Here is a 17457-nt window from a genome sequence, read left to right as displayed (position 1 = left end):
CGTTTTTAGTTTCGTTCGCAAAATACCGTCTTCGCTTTAATCTGTACGCATTTTAATTTAGAGATAATTCCACTACGTTTTTTATAATACATTGTTCAAAACTTCTCTTACGTCCCGCTTATTTAAGGACCGTAAACGATCAGATGCATTAAAACTTCATTTAATATCTTTTACAAAGTTCCAGTTGACTGAAACTATTTCTACGGTTCTTCAATCTCTATGGACTTTTCCATTGCAGATACACTTGAAGGTGGCCGGTATTTGTGAAGCCGTCCAACATCGTAGATCTCTTCGAGCGTCTTTTCAAATGTGAGTGAGGAACGCAAGTTATTGTAGCAGTCATAAAGTTTTAATGCAGATAGTGCATCCTCTATAGAATCATGTTCTTCTAACTGGATATCTTCATCCAACAGGTACCAAGCCAAGAACTTTAGTGATAGTTTTCGTTGCCGAGATGCGATGAAAAACAAGTCAACAGTATCGATAACTTGCGATGGTGGAACAAGAATATTGATGATACGGAAATCTTTCTGTAATCCATGGCCCACAAATTTGCATCCAGCATTAACAAGCATACGAAGTTTTTTGTACGCAATCTTTAATGGAACAAGAGAATGACGAGATGTTTTTGGATCCAAATCACCAGGGTGTATTCCGGAAAACTCCGTCAAATAATCCGCGATGTGCTCCTCTGTCGCGACATAGTCATCAATGAAAGCAACGCCTTTTAAGGGTCCGTCACCACGGACCACCGAAACTCGAGCCAGGGAAAGCTTACTTGGTTTCACGGTAGCTTTTGATCCGTCGCTCCTAACCTCAGTTTCCTCAGGCTGAAGAGCAACAAATTCAGAATCTATACCAATAATACTATTGGGTCCCAAGTGTTCATCTTCTTTTAGAGGAACTGTTTTATTTAACTCTGGGGAAGGCTCATTCACTGAATATGGTTTGTGTAAGATGGACGAGTCTGGTTCCTCATGCATCTCTGGCATTTCAAAATTGACACGCTCAAAACACAGGACTGCAGGAACCTTCCACTGTCCGTGCACCGTCAGTGCCTCCTCAGTGCTAATCTTTTTCACCAAAAAGTCATTAAAAATGTAACAGTCGTCGTTGTCATTACGTGCTAAGTTGTCTGAAACTGTTCGGGTTAGTTTAGTAACACAAATACAAACATCGTTGACACAAACCTCGAATAACAGAAACAAAATGCGACCGCGAAGAAGTATCATCACGTATCTCATGAACGGCTCCTCGTAAACGATAAAGCATTAATTTTGATTTTGGAAGTCCAAGAATATTCACTTGTTTCCGAGGAACGCATTGCAAAGAATCGTTTATAGTATAGAAATAAAGTTCGGTAGGGAGCCAATCCTTTCTAGCCCAAAGATTCCATTGCTTCTCACTTTGAATATTCGTATGGATGAAAAATACTGGAGGTGGTTCCTTTACGGTGCTACGCATAAGGAACGGTTGATGACTTTTGCAATGATTGCACCACCGAGGCGACAAATCAATTCGTTGGTCAAAACTCAGCTTCAGTAACCATTCAAAGGAAACAACGGTTTCCAATTGATGTGAAGGATATTGCAGATCTAAAACAGGATACGATGTTTGTTCCTTTTCAGATGTAACACCACAGATACTGCATCTGTACGTACGGATCTCTATCACAGCGAAACTATTCACAAGCTGTGAAAGTGGTCCTCGACTATTGACGGATTTAATTTCGTACTCCAAGCAACGGGAAACTTCGGTTAGCAAAAAACGATTACAAGCTTGGATGACAGCACTTGTCTGAATATTAACTTCATTTTCCTCATCAAAAACAATGCCCACTGTGCGTGCTAATGAGGAAGCGGAGAAAGTACGAAGAAAGTTTGTTGCTTGACAATTTTGACCATTACTGTCCTTCAGCATGGCAAAAAGGAAACCGAGTTCGCACAGTAAACAGTTCATTAAGGGACAGGAACCCATTGAGTGCAGAATAGCTGCACGTTGAAAAACAGGAATGTAATTGTAGAGTTGCAAAACCGGGTTACAGTAAGAATTCGCAATATCGGTTTCCAAGCCCGCAAATCTTGTTTTGTTGTAAAATGCAAAGTCAAAATCCTCAATTCCAAACTTGCTGTATCGAATCTCTGGCTTTTTGTAGAAAAGTGGAATGGTAGTAGGTCCTGATTCTGAATCTTCAAGTTCCTCAAAGAAACTAACATTATCGGGATGATCACTACCCTTAATAATATCCTTTTGACGTTCACTGCGGAATCTCGGGGTTGCTGTATTTTGAGGGGGGCATCTTCCAAGCCATGGTACTTCAACTGTTTGGTTTCTTCGAGTAACTTTCATATCCTGAGAGGAAGGGACGGCTTTGTTTGAAAGTTGGGCTGCAAACAGATCATTCGACGAAATATCTGGCTTTCCTGCATCGACAACTGAATAGCCTGACCATGCAGACAGAAGCTCTTCTTTGTAGAATGGCATTCCAATAGAGTTAAGGGGTCTAAAGTTAGTAACTAACGCAACAAGCGAACATACGTATCATCGTTCATCTCAAGATTTACTTCATGAGTATTTTCTTCCCAGGGAACGGGCAACTTAAATTCACTGAAAGAAGGTGAATCCTGCATTGCCCATAGATGAACATTATTCTCCATGTCCGTAAATGCAATGGCGTCACCAGAGGAGGAAACGTCCATATTTGTGAGGTAAGAATTTAAAGTAACCTGCTGCAGTTTTGCGTCGATAGAATTGCCAGTATCAACAATGTGGAACTGTCCAGTAGCAGAACAAATAATAGCTGTAGTTGAAAGCTTTGGATGCATTCTGACCAAACTTGGGCCAGAAGGAAAGGGTACAGGTACAAGCGAGGATAGATTTCGTAGGTCCCAAACCTTGACAAATGGATCAATTATGTAAGAGCCATGACGCACAGAGTAGCCGCATGTCAATAACAAGTTGCCAGAGGTATCCAAATCAGACAGTGCACCAGTATGAGCAACCAGTTTAGTAATCGGCTGAAAAGAAGACGGGTCGTAAAGAACAACCTCGCCGTTTCCAGAACCACAACAGAGTAAACGATTTCTTCGCATAATAAATACGTCTGATGGATATTTGTTCTGCAATACGTGTGTGAGTCTTACAAGTTCATGTATAGAAAGCGAACAAACCTTATGTGTCACAGTTCCCCTGTCGGCATTGATCGCCATGATTTTTTGTTGGTAGCCGCCAATTACTATTTCGGGACTTGTCCTGTTTTGAAAGATCATACTTTGGAAGTCAACAGCGTCAGGATCTCTTAGGAATTGGTTAGTGAAATTTAATGCCAAAAATGTTAATGCAGGTAAGCCGCATGAAGATGACATACTTAAACTCCCATTTAGGTGTTCCTTTTCTGTTATTCAGACGCAAAGAATTGCCCGAAATGCTGTATACGCCTCGTTCGTTTGGTAAGACTTGACCGACTCTCGAGGAGTGGGCAACCGAACGAACATAAGGACAAAAGAGAGGACCATAACTCGATTTTATTTGACCCTGTTGTAAGCTTTGAAGCTAGTCATCCCTTACATTTTCAAAACCAGTCCATAGCAATTCATAAAACGGATCAAAAGAAATTGCGCTTAAAGCACCAGCTGAAGAAGGATCCCCTTCATTATATATACCAATCTACTTGTCAGGACTTTGAAAACAATATGCTTCATACACTTTTCCATGAATTCATGACTCAAGCCCAGTAAAGGAACTGAGTTTGCACGAGGTGGTGCTTGAGCAAGTAATGGGAGTTGATGGAAGAAGAGAATCAGCCATACCACTTTCTTTTACAAAGAGAACGATGCTTTATCGTTTAGACTGTTCGATGGTTCTCATTTAGCGTTAGTTCCGTTTGAATGCCGACGGAATTATCGGTTCTCAGGGTTCAACAAATGTAACAGAGAAAAGAAACATTATATTAACACTAAACAATCATAAATTTACTCATATCAAAACTCAACAAAATCTTGTTCTTTTTTAGTAATAACCACTTGCGAACCAAAACTTCTGTAAGTCAAGGAGCAATGTTTGTCATCTTGCTTTTTGCAATCCAACCAATCTGGTATCCAGAGACGAAATATATCGTACAGTGTCGTCGAGTTTAGTTCAGAAATTGGGATTTTCTTGTCCAATTGCACTCGTAACGTCATATCGATTCTGTCTCCGAGAAGCAAATATTCACTATTCGATAGTAAATATGCAACCTTAGAGGACAGACTCAGGGCATTCAGTTTATCATGCGCTTGCATGAATGAAACAAGATCCCAAACAGCAATGACTCGTTTGCGTGTTGACTGAATGACTCTTTCCAGGTCATCCCAGTTGTTCACATAATGGATGAAAACTTTGTTTAAAAGACATAACAATTCGACACGATTTGCAAATTTTAAGAAATAATCATCGAAACAGGCATCTCCTTCTAATAATTTTTCAACTGTTTCAGTATGATTACCAAATACTATCATATGTCCTTCACATAAATTATGTGACCAGAGACAGTTAAGCAGCGAGAGCAGAAGGGCAGAATTTGATTTTGATTGCACAAATAAGGGACAGTTTATAGAAAACTCATTAAACAAACGCATTCAGTAATGATATTTAGCATTACTCCTCAAACTTTGTCGTTTCGCTATGTACCGGGTACAGTGTAGGAATAATAACTAAAATACACTGTTCAGAAAACTACAAGGAAATCAAATATTACTTCTGTAACATATAGCCGCTATGTGTTCTATTATTTTATAATGAGATAAGCTTTTTAATTTACTTTATCATCTAAGTCGTAATATTCATCTATACTGAGGGAAGAGTTATGATGCTTAAAAAGTCCAACTAGAAGTTGCATATATAGAATCATTAATTCCCTTGCATTTAAGCCAAAAGTCTTTGACCTTCTCTTTGAAGTGGACCCTGCGAAAAAAATCGTTAGCACACGTAAAAGTACAGGAGATATCTTTTTTGTACTTACTTTAACAAGTCTTTGAGAAATTGTTGTCTCGTTGAAAAAGGAATGATTTCTTCCGGAATTGAGTGAAGTAGAATATCCGAAAGAACGTCTTTTGTTGCTGCGAAGTTTTGCAACTTAAGATTTCCGAGTACATTCGTAAGAGTTGGAATAGAACTTCGAGGAGCGGCTCCGCAGAAACCCTTAATTGTTAGCGCTAATCTAAGAAAAACCAATAAAGAAGTATAGCATACCCTAATTATCTGTGATATAATAGGTTTACGATATCGATCAAGAAACGTGGTGTGTGCTGGTACAACTTTATTAGGTCCAAGCATGCGATGCATTTTAATGAAGGTGTTCTGAATGTTAGTTAATAAGACAGAAAACTAGTCAACATACCACAAGCTGTGAAGCATTCACTTCAACAAGTCGATCCTGTGAAATTAATGAAGAAATGGCCCGTTCGATTACTTCGCGAGAAAAGTCGGCATAATTAGAGAGCATGGTTTCTGGATGCTTTTGAAAAGCAACGGAATAAAATCGGAATAGCTCAGATAATACGTCAACTTGTGTTTGTAAAAAGCCTATTTTAATAACAGTTAGAAGGATACAAGGACGTGTCAACTTGCCATGCTTGTTCCATATATCCGTGTGCTGAAGAGTTCCTATTATAATTTGGAAAACGTCATTTGAGATAAAACGCTGACCATATGGGGATGTGAACAATGATACAAGTAACGAAAGAAACTTCGCCAGTGGATGTTTTGGAAATCTTTCAGCAAAAAGTTTAGCTACAGTATCAGTTGGAAGAGAAAAGGGTGTAGGTTCTATTTCGCTCAGACCAACAATAATGATGTTGCAAATGAACTATATGGTAAGTTAGCACACGTTTCACCAACGAACTCAACATACATCCGCAGCAATGCTATAATCAGGAACAATTTGCTCAACAGATTTAAGAAATGAGAGCCAATATTCTCGAAAAGCCTGGATGTTTGGATCCGTCCAATACTTAGAAACATCATCCTGTGCGTCATCAACGTCTACCATTGCAAATCCTTTCGGTGGGCTCTGACTTTTTGCCAAGCCATGAATACATTGTAGCACAGATATAAGAACTGACTGTATATCCTCTTTTCGAGTTCTGTAAGTAAGTTCACGATCAACTTGTGCATGCAAACACTCGAGTAGTTGATGCAAATAGAATATCCGATCATTTGCGGTTTCCATTCTGCGAATAACAAATCCTATAGAGCTGTATATACGCTCCAAAGCGGAGGGCGTATTAATGAGAGACGGTGTTATATTCTTAACAACATTTAAGAAATTTGGGGCTTCAGGCACTAATAGGGCGGCACAAGTATTGCAAAGGTTTTGAATGGCTCTTGAAACTGGGATTTGGATGGCATCTCTATCAATTGAAAGTGCATCAAACAACACTGGGAGCGAAAAGCTCAAAAATTCAGGCTGATCCTTTAAAAATGCTGACGTATTGCTCAACAATGCAGTAGTGGTTTTCAGTAAACGAGGTGACTTAAATTCGGCAACTTTTTGGGGAAAACGGGTTTTGTAAAGGCGAACAAGCCAGCTGTTAAGAACCTCATTCTCACGACACTCATACTCAAAAATACAAGCTAGACAGTAAAGCGTAGCCTCTAAGGTCTGCCACGACAAGTCCGCACTTCGCAGCATGTTTTCCACGTTCATAATATATGTAGCGTACAAGCGCTCGCCAAGAACTGAATAAGAACTCTCAATCAGATCACCAAGTTCTCGACGATAAGTGATGAAACTGTCACGAGTTTGAGAAGACCAAGACTCCAAAACGTCATCTTGCGGAAGTAGCATTTTTTTCCAAGCATTGTCAATTGCAGAAAATACGATGCCAATGAATTGTTCCTTCGTAGCAGGCTCATCAATAGCATCACTCATCGAAAAGTCCTCAATCAATGCCGTCCAAAACTCAATAGTCCGCCAGCTAACTTCCTCTTCTACCATAGCGTAACCGGGAAATTTCATGAGAGTCATCATAATGTCAAGTAGCTTTACGCTCCGTTGTTCCGATAAATGTTCAAGCAAGTAACCCATAACAGCCTCCGAAAAACTGATCACAAGATTTAAAAAGTAAACCTCAGGCGTTTCTCCATCATAGGCACTTTGGAGCAGGGACTGGAGTTGCCCCATACCCCAGCTTCCCGTAAGAATGTCCCATAATTTCAGAGTAAGCTCTTTTGAAAATGCTTGCTGATAATTTGACAGCAAGTCCGTAAGTACAACCATAACCTTATCGCTAAGCTGAGGGACAGCAAGAAGTTCAATGAGCATATTTAAACAATCTTGAAGTCCGGGCAACACGAGGGAAATAGTGGAACCGTTCTTACAAAGATAAGACGCAAACGAAGCAGTGCAACTGATCGCCGCCTCTATAGAAATTCCATATTCGAATGAACTTTGAGTTGCTTGCGAAAATGTGGCCCGAAGAAGCTCCACAGCGTCCTCGGCGTTCATTTCGAAAACCATTTTATACAGTTTATTCTCATCTTGAGTGGTAAAAGGAGATGTTCCTGCCTCAATGAAGAACTCGTGTAAGAAAGAGATAGCCAGAAACGCATTTCTGGGAGTAAAAGAAGGTCTGCTACTTGAGGAAAAACATTTAGCATCCTCCACTTCAGGGAAGACACCCAAAGCAAGAGTATGAATAGAGAAGTTAAGGATGTTTGTGCTCCCCGAGACGCTATATTTGATCACTAGGGAAGAAAGGGTACACAATAACTTGGAAAGGACAAAACGTTGCATGTTTGGACTCGATAACAGTTTCTGAAGAATGCTTTTGCAAAGATCCATGTGATCAGAAGGGCTAAGAGTATCCCAGTCATTGTTAATTTTGATTTGCAATGTCAATGCGCCAAAAAACTGTAAATACGAATTCTGAATCAACGTTAATAATGGAATTGTTGCATGCACACAACCGTACATCATCATGCTGTAACAAAGAATGTCCAAGAAGCCATCCTTGAGGAGATTTTTGAAGAAACTGAAGTTGCTTTTCGGTTTCCTTAATTTGCTCCGGCGCGAGTGTACCACTGTATAAATCTAAAATAAGCTATCAACAAGGTCAGAACAATTTCGAAACAGCAAATAATTCAATATGTTAATGAACAGACCTTTTCAGCAGATCGTAAATCGTTTTCGTCCATGTTGCATACGAAAGCTTCGCAGTTTTGAGACGAAAAGCGTCTTGAAGATTTCCGTGGAGAGCTAGCTACGTAACTAAATTAAAGACACGTTCAGACTTATCTCGCTTAAATTGCACGTGTAATGCTTATACAAACTTTAATATGAAAGATAGGCAGCGACTTACGTACTGTGCCCTATCGCCAACACGTGAAACTCGGTACTAAAGACGCGTGTGCTACCTTATCTGCATCTTACCCTCTACCAACCTCTTGTCTCCATATAAACTATAATACCCTGCCTTTACGACATTAACGATTAACGAACTTGTCTTTTTACCTGTCTGTCGCTAATTGATTCTTCCCATCTTGTCTATCCGCCTTGATTCTTATATTTGAAACTATTTATCGCAATGACAGTCGACACTACAGAGCGTCTCGCGAAGCTACGCGAGCTCATGAAAGAGAGGAATTATAGCTATTACATTGTCCCATCTGAAGACGTAGGTGACTAGTGAACTATAGGATATTATCCGAGTTTTTTATTACACTGATGAATTCTTCTTGATCAGCTACTAATTATTTTAAACAGGCTCATCACTCAGAATACACCTGTGATGCTGACGCTCGTCGCGCCTTCATCAGTGGGTATGTTATTATTGAAAATATTGCTTTCGACGCGTCTTTTTATTAACAAAGTTCGGTATTAAAGCTTTGATGGTTCAGCCGGTATCGCAGTCATTGGAATGAATAGCGCAGCTATGTTTACTGATGGTCGTTACTTCAATCAAGCTGGTCAACAGTTGGATCACAATTGGACGCTTATGAAAGTTGGTCTTCCTGGTGTTCCAACATGGAAGAATTATTGCCTGAAACAAGCTGAGCCGAAGTCCGTTATTGGAATTGATTCAAGTTTAATTACTTTTGCTGAAGCTTCTTCGTTTCGTGTTGCGTTAAAAGCGAAAGACATCACTCTTCGCGGTGATCACGACAACCTTGTCGATAAGGTCTGGGGATCTGAGCGTCCTGCTCTTCCAAACGGAAAGATGTTGGTCCTGGGAACAGAATTTGCAGGCGCCTGCGTTTCGGCTAAGCTTGATGACGTTCGAAAGGCTTTGGAAAAAAACTCGCTCGATGCATTTGCTGTAACCATGCTCGATGAGATTGCGTGGGTGTTTAACGTGCGTGGTTCCGATGTTGCTTATAATCCCGTCTTTTTTGCTTATGCTCTAATTTCGAAGGAAAGTGCAGTTTTGTATTTGGATGAGCAAAAATTAACGGATGAGGTTCGCAAACATCTGGAAAAGTATGTGAGCATCAAGCCCTATTACGCAATTTTTGAAGACGCAAAGACGATTTCCTTCTCCAAGGTTGGAGTGTCCGATCAAGCCTCCTGGTGTGTCGCAACAGCTTTTGGCGAAAACAAAATTACCACTATTCAAAGTCCCATTGCCATTGCAAAAGGTGTGAAAAACGATGTGGAGTTGCACGGTATGCAACGCTGCCATGTGCGAGACGGTGCCGCCCTTGTTGAGTACTTTGCCTGGCTTGACGATTATCTTGCTGCCGGTAACGAAATCAACGAGTTTGATGCCGCTACCAAGCTCGAGGGATTCAGAAGTAAACAGGAACATTTCATGGGTCTTTCTTTTGAAACCATTAGTTCTTCTGGACCCAATGGAGCCATTATCCATTATTCACCGCCTTCTGTTGGAAGCGCTAAGCTTGACCCAAAGAAGATGTATCTTTGCGACTCTGGTGGACAGTATTTGGATGGAACTACGGATGTCACCCGTACCTGGCATTTCACAGAGCCCACGGCGTTCGAAAAGCGTGCTGCCACTCTGGTTTTGAAGGGACAGATCGATGTTGTTACTTCTGTATTTCCGAAGGGAACTACTGGACTGCAGCTCGACGTGTTGGCTAGACAACATTTATGGAAGTGTGGTTTGGACTACCTTCACGGCACAGGACATGGCGTCGGCCATTTCTTGAATGTTCATGAATTGCCTGTTGGTATTGGCAACCGCAGTGTTTTCAACCTTCCCCTTAAGCCAGGCATGGTGACCAGTAATGAACCTGGTTTCTACAAAGATGGAAGCTTTGGCTTTCGAGTCGAGAATTGCGTTTTCGTTAAGGAGGTTGAAACCGAGTTCCACTTTGCAGGTCGTGAGTATTATGGCTTCAAGGACTTAACCATGGCACCCCACTGTCGCAAGCTAATCGACACCTCCTTGTTGTCCGATGAGGAACGATACTATATTGACCAGTACCATGCCACCGTTCGCAAGACGCTTTCTCCGTTATTGTCGGAGAGGGCTAAGAAATGGTTGGAAACTGCCACGGAGCCGTTATAAATAAACCATGAAGTATGAGTAATAATGAAAAGTGCTAATGAAAGTCTAACACATACTCTTGCGATGAAGCTTTAAAACCCATTGCAAATCTTAACTTATTTGTTTTACGATCTACGTCTGCGTCATCCCGTCACTCGATTGCTTAAACATCGATTTTTTATTAAAACCTATTGATGTTGTACCGGTCAAATGACCGGTCCTTTTTACTGTCTTAACAGATTCTGCGAACAGCAGGAAATTAACAATTTTTAAGAAGCAGAGAACAAAATCAGTGAAACAATACACTGAAGCTTGCCGAATTTGACCATCGACCAAAAACGACTTTATACTTTACACAACATGCGGACCCGAAAAATCAGAGGCAAGGAGAGGTCCAACGAAGAGACGTTAAGCAAACGAAACGTGAAAACATAAACGCAAAGTCTTAATCAAACTTCACGTAATTAGCCGGGAAAATGCCCTGTCTTGTTCCAATGCGTCCCGTCCACCAATCATCCGTGGATTCTGTTCTTTGAACGACATCAATAATGTCGCCTTTTTGGAATGTAAGATCGCCAGCTTGCTCGCCTGAAAAGGGGAAGACAGCTCTCACTTGGTTAGGGCCCAATGGCTTTGTATCAAACGTAGGCTTTGGAGCGGAAGGTCGAGCGGGACGTGCAGACACCCGAACACTGTTTGAGCGATGCGCGGCATAGCGTCCCTCATACGCATCGTCTTCGTCGCTACTCCCCTCATCGGGTGCGTCCCGGTAATTGGACTGAAACATTGACTTGGACCTTCCGATTGAAGACTTGTTGCCCTTGAGGCTGTCTGTCGCAGAATCACCAAACGTACGAGACTTGGCTGAAGGGCCGTCGAAACCATAATCTTCATCAACATCGTTATCATAGCGATTTCGTCGCGAGTAAGTCAGATCACTGCGGCCGGTGTTTCGGTTGTCATAATCATCCAACTCGTCTCGCGTATAATGCGATTGTCGCTGAGAAGTGCGACTACCATTGTTGGGTCTACTGTCCCAAAGATCATCAGACCCGGTGTCGTCGTAGACGGGTATGTCGTTGTAAATATCGTCACCGATAATGGAGTCTCTGTTGAACACGCGGGAATTAAGTACACGATAAAGAGGATCAGCAGCAGCTGGCTGAGGAACTTGACCGTTCAATAAGCTTTTCGCTGTAACATCGCCGCGATAAAGACGCTTGTTGGCGTCTCGACGCTCAATCAACACAGAACCCTCGAGTGACACACCGGCAAAAAGACCTTTTGTTTTGCTGTATGAGAAGATGGGTGCGACACCTCCAGCACTAGCACTGCCACCAGCCTCAGCATTCCTACCGAGGGGTCCAGCGGCTACAGACAGATTACCACCGAGTGTGATGCTGCCTACACGGGCAAAAGTTTGTACGGCCTGTTTCGAATTGAGGATAATAACGAAGTCGGTTAATTCCGAGCCAATTTGAGCACCAAAGCCCATTCCTGCTGTGCATACAGCTGAAGGAGCCGACCAAGTTCCGTCGTCCAAGCGAGCGACAATCAAACCGGAGCCAATTCTACCAGAAAACATAAAACCCGCCTTCAGTACGGTCATGACGACCAAACCTTTCGCACGAGAAAGGACGGAAGGCGGGATAACCTCTTGAGGCCCAAACGTTTGTCTAGGATCCTATCAACACGCGTTTGTTAGCGATAAACTCGAAAAAAGAAAATGTTGTCAATCTTTTTCTTCCGTACCACAAAACTGGCGAGAATTTTGCCGGCTTTTTTGCATTCACCTGCGATTGTTAGCGTTTGGTACTCATTTAACGAAATTTCGTACTCTTAAGAGACGAAGGAAGCGGATTGTGCAAGCCCATCAAGTACAAAAATGATATAGGTGAACGGATGAAATGCCAGCGAATATATTCCCAGCATACACCTCGGATCGGCAGAATTGACGTCACGACACTTTCGGCAGCATTCTGTGATACAGCCCCGAGAGGCGGGATTTTAAAAAAGCGTATGAACCGAGGAGATGCCACAAAAAATGATGGAAAGAAAAGAACGACAACAGTAACGGCGCACTTTGATAAAGCAGCCGTAGCGGATAGATCGCTTGAATGAGCACAAGCGTGCTAAAAATTGGTGTCGCAAAAGTCGGCTGTGGATTTTTAGGTTATCTTAGCGAAAGTAAAATATTCGCTTGATGGGAAAGAAATTATGCCGAGATAAGTACATTTAATGAGAGGATGCAAGCGTACGCAATCGAGAGAGTTGTCTGTAGCTTTTCTGCTAATTAATAAATTGCTACAATCGGTGCTGAATAAATGTCTTCGCTTTTATTCAAGCTCTGTGGTTCTTGTTGTTATTCCTTCCTTCTTGATCTAAACTTATCAGATAAGATTGCACCGCCATCCTCGTTCGCTATTTTCATTTACATAAAAACAGAAAGCTTTGCCGTTGAAGCTTCACGTCTTGCTTATGAGCTTATCGTCTGTGTCTTTTCGCAATTCTTTTCTCGTTTCGACTATCCTCTACCGTTCCCATTTAACGCACTGCAACACATTGTAAGGAGCCACAGAAGGCATGTGTATGCTTCTCGCCCTCCACGAGCAGTTAGCATGTTCGGCACAAGCAACCCAGAGGGGTTTATGAGTGGTCAAGCGTCGATAAAAAACACATTGTTCGAGGATGAGGACGGAGGATTTCAGGACGTTCCAATCTCGGGGAATTCTGTGGACATAATGAACTCAAACGAACATGTTGGCGAAACTGTCTCTTTCGAGCGTCATCCCTCGCTTCGTAGCCAAGAAAACGAAGAAAGAAGCACCGTTTCAAAGAAGAACGCAACTTCTGAGCCAAAATTCATGGTTTCCTTTCGAATTGCAAGCATCGAAATTGTCGACAAGCATGATCCAATTTTGAAGATGAACGTAACAGTAAGTAAAACGACGCTGTGGATGCGTGTGTGTGTATGATTATGGACACTGTGGAAATTGTTTGTAGCATCCTCTCAGTCACCGAGTCTGTCATGACACTTCTGTCTCTGAGTCTCTCCTGTATTCGTTTCACAATTTTACTAACATTACGCAGACGAATTGTCCCGGTTACCGATCTAAACATTACAGGGACGTGCGCCGGACGTACGGAGAGCTGTGTAAGTTGGCTCGTTACCTTACATTTATGCACCCTGAATGTCTTATTCCGGCCGTTCCTCCCAGTGTCGGTTCGGCTGGCAGTGGAAGCATTGAAGACAATCGCCGTCTAAAAGAATCGCTACAGTCCTGGTTGGATTACGTCGGTCGTAATCCGTATCTCGTTACAGACACAGAGACGAAATTGTTTGTCGAAAGCGACTTTGGTTACTCTCCCCTCGTACATACAGCCAATCCTACCTCTGGACTGCGTAGAAAAGCCCTCAAACAGCTCCCCACGCCGCCCGATCATTGTTCAGAACTCGCCAACTTGAGACCTATTATTAAGGCGTTTTACCGTGGAACTCTAGATGCTGAGCAAAAACTGCAGAAGTTATTCAAATCAGAGAAGGGTATGTCTCAAGCTTGTTTGTTTGTCTAGTTTATTGAGAGAGCTTTTTTGCCGTTGACATCGTTTGCTAACACACTCCAGGCTTAATTGCATTTTCCAACCGATTTGCTGAAGGCTTACAGACATATTCACAAGTAGAACCACACACCGGTCTTTCTCGAGCATTGTCTCAACTTGGTAAAACGCTGCAACATGTTTCAGATTCACAGCTGCTGCAAACGACTTCTCAGTTAGTCACTTTTGGTGACCCTCTCGCCTACGCCTCTTCCAATGCCTTTGTTTCTAAAGTAAGTGCTATCCACTACACGGTTTATTGCTAACGAACTCCATTTAGGAAATCCTGTCTACCCGTCATATGCTCATGCGAGATTTAATCGCTGCACAGAGTCAAACAAATTCAGCTTTGTCTAACGCCAATCGTGTGAAACAGAGTACAAACATCAGTAAAGCAAAAGTGGATGAAGCTGTTCAAGCACTTGCTGACGCACGCACTCATGAAAAGCAATTGTCCGATAAACTCACGCTTGTTACCTCAAACCTGTTGCGGGAAAGCAAGGGCTACATAGCGGAAACTACAAATTCGCTGTCTCTTGCAATTGATGATTACGTTCGCAAGCAATGTCTTTTTGAAAGAAAGGTGCTTGCATCGTTGGAGGCCGTTCGGCCTCATATTCGTAGAATCGATCCCATGGGTGGTCTTTCTCGTTTGGGTCGTGAGGGTTACCCCCAGAACATACAGTCATCTTCCCTTTCCAGTCAACGAGAATCCCAGGACGCCTGGAGTGGGCGAGCTCGAAGCAATACTTGGGGCAGCAGTAATCGAACAGACGATTCGAAGCATTCCAAGTCCAGATCCCTCTCGGCAACCGACACAACTGACATAATTTCTGATGGCTCCTTGGATCCCAAAAGTGTCGCCAATATCTTGAATGGGGTTTGATTTAGTTTTTACGACAAGATGGAATAGCTGTCCAAACAATCCTTTTGTTCCTTAATCTTTTTTTTTTCAGAAGTAGTAAATAATGAAGCATACGATAATCAAGCATTTTACACTTTTACATTAAAAGAAATAAATCTATACGCATGTTTTAGATACATCTATTAAGTGACTAAGAAGAGTAAAAAGCTGCTGCCATCAACTTGTCTGTGACAAAAAAAAATAAAACCTGAGAGAGAGAGAGGTAAAGGACAATAAAGAGGGAATGAAAAGAAGAGAATGGTGTAATGAGGGAGGTTTTTAAACAGGCAAAATGAACGTTGCCTTGTTAAATAAAAATGGGTGTAACAGTCAGTGGGAGCTTACCAAGTTTCTTGGTAAAACCGCTTTTCCTTCTCCATGGTGAGAAGGTAGTCATTGCCTGTGGAATACTTTCCATCTAGATATTTGGACACAATGGTTGCAATAGCCTCTCTTACGGCAGTCGGCATCTTACCAGAGGAACCACAAACGCAAACAATTGCCTTTTGGTTGTAAATTAAGTCAAAGAAGCGTTCACCATGTTCACGAATAACGTTCTGAACATAATGCTTTTTATCTTGATCACGAGAAAAGGCGCAGTACAGTTCCAGCTGTTTCTGCGCCGAATAAGCTTCCCACTCTTTTTGGAACAAGAAATCCTTCTCCTTGTTTCGACAACCAAAAACGAGCACATTATTCGTAAGTCCATTGCTTACGCGGTGTTGAACAAGAAGTCGCATGGGGGCAACACCGGTGCCCGGACCGATCATAACGAAGGGAGACGGTGAATTGATGTCAAGCTTGGATGCTGCCTTTAAGATATCAATAGAAAGCTCTGTGCCTGGCTTTACATCTTTAAGCCAGCGACTACAAACTCCTTCACGGTCTCCATGCATTCGAGTCTTGAATCTCACAAGGGCAATGGCCAGTTCGAGAGTATTATCTTCAGGGTGACAGGCACTTGCAATGGAGTACTGACGACCCTTCATGAGTGGAAACACGTCCAAAGCGTAATGAAAGGGAACACGCAAACTATCAAATTCTTGAAGAGTTTCAATAAGTGTTCTGCGCGGACGCGTAACGTAATTATAGTACTCTTCAATATGCGCATTGTCGGCAAATTCAGCAAGTCGTTCGCGATGTAAATCATTGTCGGCAAAGTGAGCGGCATACTCAAAGAAAGCGCGGCTAGGCATGGAATGCAAAGAAAGCATATATTTAACCAATGTGTACGGTGTCAGAGGCGAAGGCAGCCAACCAAGAGGCTTGCCATTGGGTTTCGTCTGCACAGTAATGGGTTCAGCTGCGAACTTATACCAACCCATACGTTTCAAGAACCAGATTACGCTAGTATCATCGTTGCAGGGGTAGAGAACGGCAATGTCTCCTGCAGACCAGGAAACACTGGCTGGCAAACGAAGCTTGACATGGCGAACATCCTGCCAATGATCAGGAGCCGTCATCCGATTGTTTTCCTCAACAATTGCATAATTGACCCGCTCGGTACATTTAAAAGTAGATGGACTCAAATGGTCTTTAGTCAGCGAAAGATCTGCCAAATCGGACTCGTCCACAGAAGGAGAGAGAAAACGAATATCAAACACTGGCTCAAGCAACGCGTCCTTTGTAAGAGCAGGACGATTAGGTGTACGATAGCGCGCAATAGCAGCGTTCAAGTGAGTCAACCAGTAGGCAAAGAGTCCTGGGACACTTGAGCACAACATAGTTAGCAAAAATGAAGAGGCGTAAATAAAAAACAAACAAACGTGCAACCGATCTTAAACTTACCCTAACTCGTGTTGTTCATCACCTTCACCACGTAGACAGATGCGGTTAGCTCCAAGCTGCTGTAGACGACGGTCGAGCTTCTTGGCAGTCCAATTGAAGCGAGCATAAGAAGAATCACCACAACCAAACACAGCATATTGCATACAATCGAGAAAGTCGGAAGGAAGACGTTTTCTCAAAAGAAAGCGCCAGAATGTCTAGAGATGTCAGAAAAACCGTTCACGAGAAGGAGACGCGTCTTCAATTACCTTCATGTTTCGAGGTACTTCGCCCTGGCCAGTTGTGCTGCATATAAATATGCAAAGGACGCGGGAAATAATTCGTTTCTGTGTGTTAGCAGGGTCTGCGAAGGACCAAAAAAGCGCGTACCAAATCCAAGTCGTCCAGACACTCAACAGCGACGTCGTAGCCGTTTCTAGTGAGTTCCCTCCATAAAGACTCGGCAAGGTCCTGAGCGGTACCTGTTTCCGAGCCGTAGAGAACCAGAATTCCGTTTTCCTGGCCGTTATTCGTGTCCATTGCGTGCACAGAGCGTGTGGCAGAGGGCAGGTTTGGCGCGCCCAACTGTCGGCGATAACGTCGATTAGAGTTAGTGAAACTCTGTAAGCTACGGTATCTGAGTTTACTGAGAATCAATGATCTGTCAAAACGTATCGTTAAAATGAATTAAGGAACTTGAGT

General features: G+C 42.5%; 7 protein-coding genes across 7 annotated transcripts; 2 read left to right on the top strand and 5 right to left on the bottom strand.

Annotated features, from left to right (window-relative positions):
• Window positions 1-113: 113 nt before the first annotated feature.
• SJAG_00966 (ubiquitin carboxy terminal hydrolase) lies at window positions 114-3921 on the bottom strand. Its single transcript, XM_002172197.2, has 7 exons — window positions 3704-3921; window positions 3568-3666; window positions 3368-3534; window positions 3171-3297; window positions 2539-3119; window positions 1191-2503; window positions 114-1141 (listed from the first exon to the last, which is right to left on the bottom strand). Exons 1-7 carry the CDS (start codon window positions 3719-3721, stop codon window positions 201-203), a joined length of 3246 nt encoding a protein of 1081 aa, XP_002172233.2. The 5' UTR covers window positions 3722-3921; the 3' UTR covers window positions 114-200.
• Window positions 3922-3924: 3 nt separating this feature from the next.
• Window positions 3925-4740, bottom strand: SJAG_00967 (hypothetical protein). Its single transcript, XM_002172198.2, has one exon. The coding sequence runs from the start codon at window positions 4614-4616 to the stop codon at window positions 3981-3983; it is 636 nt and encodes a 211-aa protein (XP_002172234.2). The 5' UTR covers window positions 4617-4740; the 3' UTR covers window positions 3925-3980.
• SJAG_00968 (karyopherin Kap111) lies at window positions 4703-8241 on the bottom strand. Its single transcript, XM_002172199.2, has 8 exons — window positions 8143-8241; window positions 7953-8081; window positions 5891-7906; window positions 5608-5845; window positions 5378-5562; window positions 5230-5337; window positions 5000-5178; window positions 4703-4941 (listed from the first exon to the last, which is right to left on the bottom strand). The coding sequence occupies exons 1-8, from the start codon at window positions 8173-8175 to the stop codon at window positions 4851-4853; spliced, it is 2979 nt and encodes a 992-aa protein (XP_002172235.2). The 5' UTR covers window positions 8176-8241; the 3' UTR covers window positions 4703-4850.
• Window positions 8242-8368: 127 nt separating this feature from the next.
• Window positions 8369-10577, top strand: SJAG_00969 (aminopeptidase). The gene is made up of 3 exons (XM_002172200.2): window positions 8369-8654; window positions 8744-8799; window positions 8864-10577. The coding sequence occupies exons 1-3, from the start codon at window positions 8565-8567 to the stop codon at window positions 10506-10508; spliced, it is 1791 nt and encodes a 596-aa protein (XP_002172236.1). The 5' UTR covers window positions 8369-8564; the 3' UTR covers window positions 10509-10577.
• SJAG_00971 (retromer complex subunit Vps17) lies at window positions 10511-15167 on the top strand. The gene is made up of 4 exons (XM_002172202.2): window positions 10511-13423; window positions 13578-14031; window positions 14112-14317; window positions 14365-15167. The coding sequence occupies exons 1-4, from the start codon at window positions 12812-12814 to the stop codon at window positions 14968-14970; spliced, it is 1878 nt and encodes a 625-aa protein (XP_002172238.2). The 5' UTR covers window positions 10511-12811; the 3' UTR covers window positions 14971-15167.
• On the bottom strand, window positions 10647-12391 carry SJAG_00970 (actin cortical patch component Lsb4). Its single transcript, XM_002172201.2, has 3 exons — window positions 12325-12391; window positions 12240-12280; window positions 10647-12171 (listed from the first exon to the last, which is right to left on the bottom strand). The coding sequence occupies exons 1-3, from the start codon at window positions 12359-12361 to the stop codon at window positions 10933-10935; spliced, it is 1317 nt and encodes a 438-aa protein (XP_002172237.1). The 5' UTR covers window positions 12362-12391; the 3' UTR covers window positions 10647-10932.
• On the bottom strand, window positions 15125-17367 carry SJAG_00972 (NADPH-dependent diflavin oxidoreductase). The gene is made up of 4 exons (XM_002172203.2): window positions 17146-17367; window positions 17025-17102; window positions 16777-16973; window positions 15125-16698 (listed from the first exon to the last, which is right to left on the bottom strand). The coding sequence occupies exons 1-4, from the start codon at window positions 17293-17295 to the stop codon at window positions 15330-15332; spliced, it is 1794 nt and encodes a 597-aa protein (XP_002172239.2). The 5' UTR covers window positions 17296-17367; the 3' UTR covers window positions 15125-15329.
• Window positions 17368-17457: the final 90 nt, after the last annotated feature.

This window comes from Schizosaccharomyces japonicus (genome assembly GCF_000149845.2).
Source record: "Schizosaccharomyces japonicus yFS275 unplaced genomic scaffold supercont5.1, whole genome shotgun sequence".
Taxonomy (NCBI): Eukaryota; Fungi; Ascomycota; class Schizosaccharomycetes; order Schizosaccharomycetales; family Schizosaccharomycetaceae; genus Schizosaccharomyces; species Schizosaccharomyces japonicus.
This window is presented reverse-complemented; position numbering and strand designations above follow the sequence as displayed.

What these genes read in the sequence shown, in the direction of transcription:
- SJAG_00966 (XM_002172197.2), bottom strand. An exon ending in ACACCTAAATGGGAGTTTAA is followed by an intron (nt 3,298 to 3,367) that starts GTATGTCATCTT and finishes CCAATTCCTAAG; the next exon opens with AGATCCTGACGCTGTTGACT. An exon ending in TTTTGTTTCTGTTATTCGAG is followed by an intron (nt 1,142 to 1,190) that starts GTTTGTGTCAAC and finishes TAACCCGAACAG; the next exon opens with TTTCAGACAACTTAGCACGT.
- SJAG_00972 (XM_002172203.2), bottom strand. Translation starts at nt 17,295, where the DNA reads ATGGACACGAATAACGGCCAGGAAAACGGAATTCTGGTTCTCTACGGC. An exon ending in GTCTGGACGACTTGGATTTG is followed by an intron (nt 17,103 to 17,145) that starts GTACGCGCTTTT and finishes GCTAACACACAG; the next exon opens with AAACGAATTATTTCCCGCGT. An exon ending in GATGAACAACACGAGTTAGG is followed by an intron (nt 16,699 to 16,776) that starts GTAAGTTTAAGA and finishes GTTGTGCTCAAG; the next exon opens with TGTCCCAGGACTCTTTGCCT.
- SJAG_00968 (XM_002172199.2), bottom strand. Translation starts at nt 8,175, where the DNA reads ATGGACGAAAACGATTTACGATCTGCTGAAAAG. An exon ending in CTTTGTTACAGCATGATGAT is followed by an intron (nt 7,907 to 7,952) that starts GTACGGTTGTGT and finishes ACGTTGATTCAG; the next exon opens with AATTCGTATTTACAGTTTTT. An exon ending in TTTCTCAAAGACTTGTTAAA is followed by an intron (nt 4,942 to 4,999) that starts GTAAGTACAAAA and finishes TTTTTTTCGCAG; the next exon opens with GGTCCACTTCAAAGAGAAGG.
- SJAG_00967 (XM_002172198.2), bottom strand. Translation starts at nt 4,616, where the DNA reads ATGCGTTTGTTTAATGAGTTTTCTATAAACTGTCCCTTATTTGTGCAA.
- SJAG_00970 (XM_002172201.2), bottom strand. Translation starts at nt 12,361, where the DNA reads ATGGGCTTGCACAATCCGCTTCCTTCGTCTCTTAAGA. An exon ending in GCTTCCTTCGTCTCTTAAGA is followed by an intron (nt 12,281 to 12,324) that starts GTACGAAATTTC and finishes TAACAATCGCAG; the next exon opens with GTGAATGCAAAAAAGCCGGC. An exon ending in AAATTCTCGCCAGTTTTGTG is followed by an intron (nt 12,172 to 12,239) that starts GTACGGAAGAAA and finishes GCGTGTTGATAG; the next exon opens with GATCCTAGACAAACGTTTGG.
- SJAG_00969 (XM_002172200.2), top strand. Translation starts at nt 8,565, where the DNA reads ATGACAGTCGACACTACAGAGCGTCTCGCGAAGCTACGCGAGCTCATG. An exon ending in ACATTGTCCCATCTGAAGAC is followed by an intron (nt 8,655 to 8,743) that starts GTAGGTGACTAG and finishes TATTTTAAACAG; the next exon opens with GCTCATCACTCAGAATACAC. An exon ending in CGTCGCGCCTTCATCAGTGG is followed by an intron (nt 8,800 to 8,863) that starts GTATGTTATTAT and finishes TCGGTATTAAAG; the next exon opens with CTTTGATGGTTCAGCCGGTA.
- SJAG_00971 (XM_002172202.2), top strand. Translation starts at nt 12,812, where the DNA reads ATGTCTTCGCTTTTATTCAAGCTCTGTGGTTCTTGTTGTTATTCCTTC. An exon ending in TTTTGAAGATGAACGTAACA is followed by an intron (nt 13,424 to 13,577) that starts GTAAGTAAAACG and finishes AACATTACGCAG; the next exon opens with ACGAATTGTCCCGGTTACCG. An exon ending in GTTATTCAAATCAGAGAAGG is followed by an intron (nt 14,032 to 14,111) that starts GTATGTCTCAAG and finishes AACACACTCCAG; the next exon opens with GCTTAATTGCATTTTCCAAC.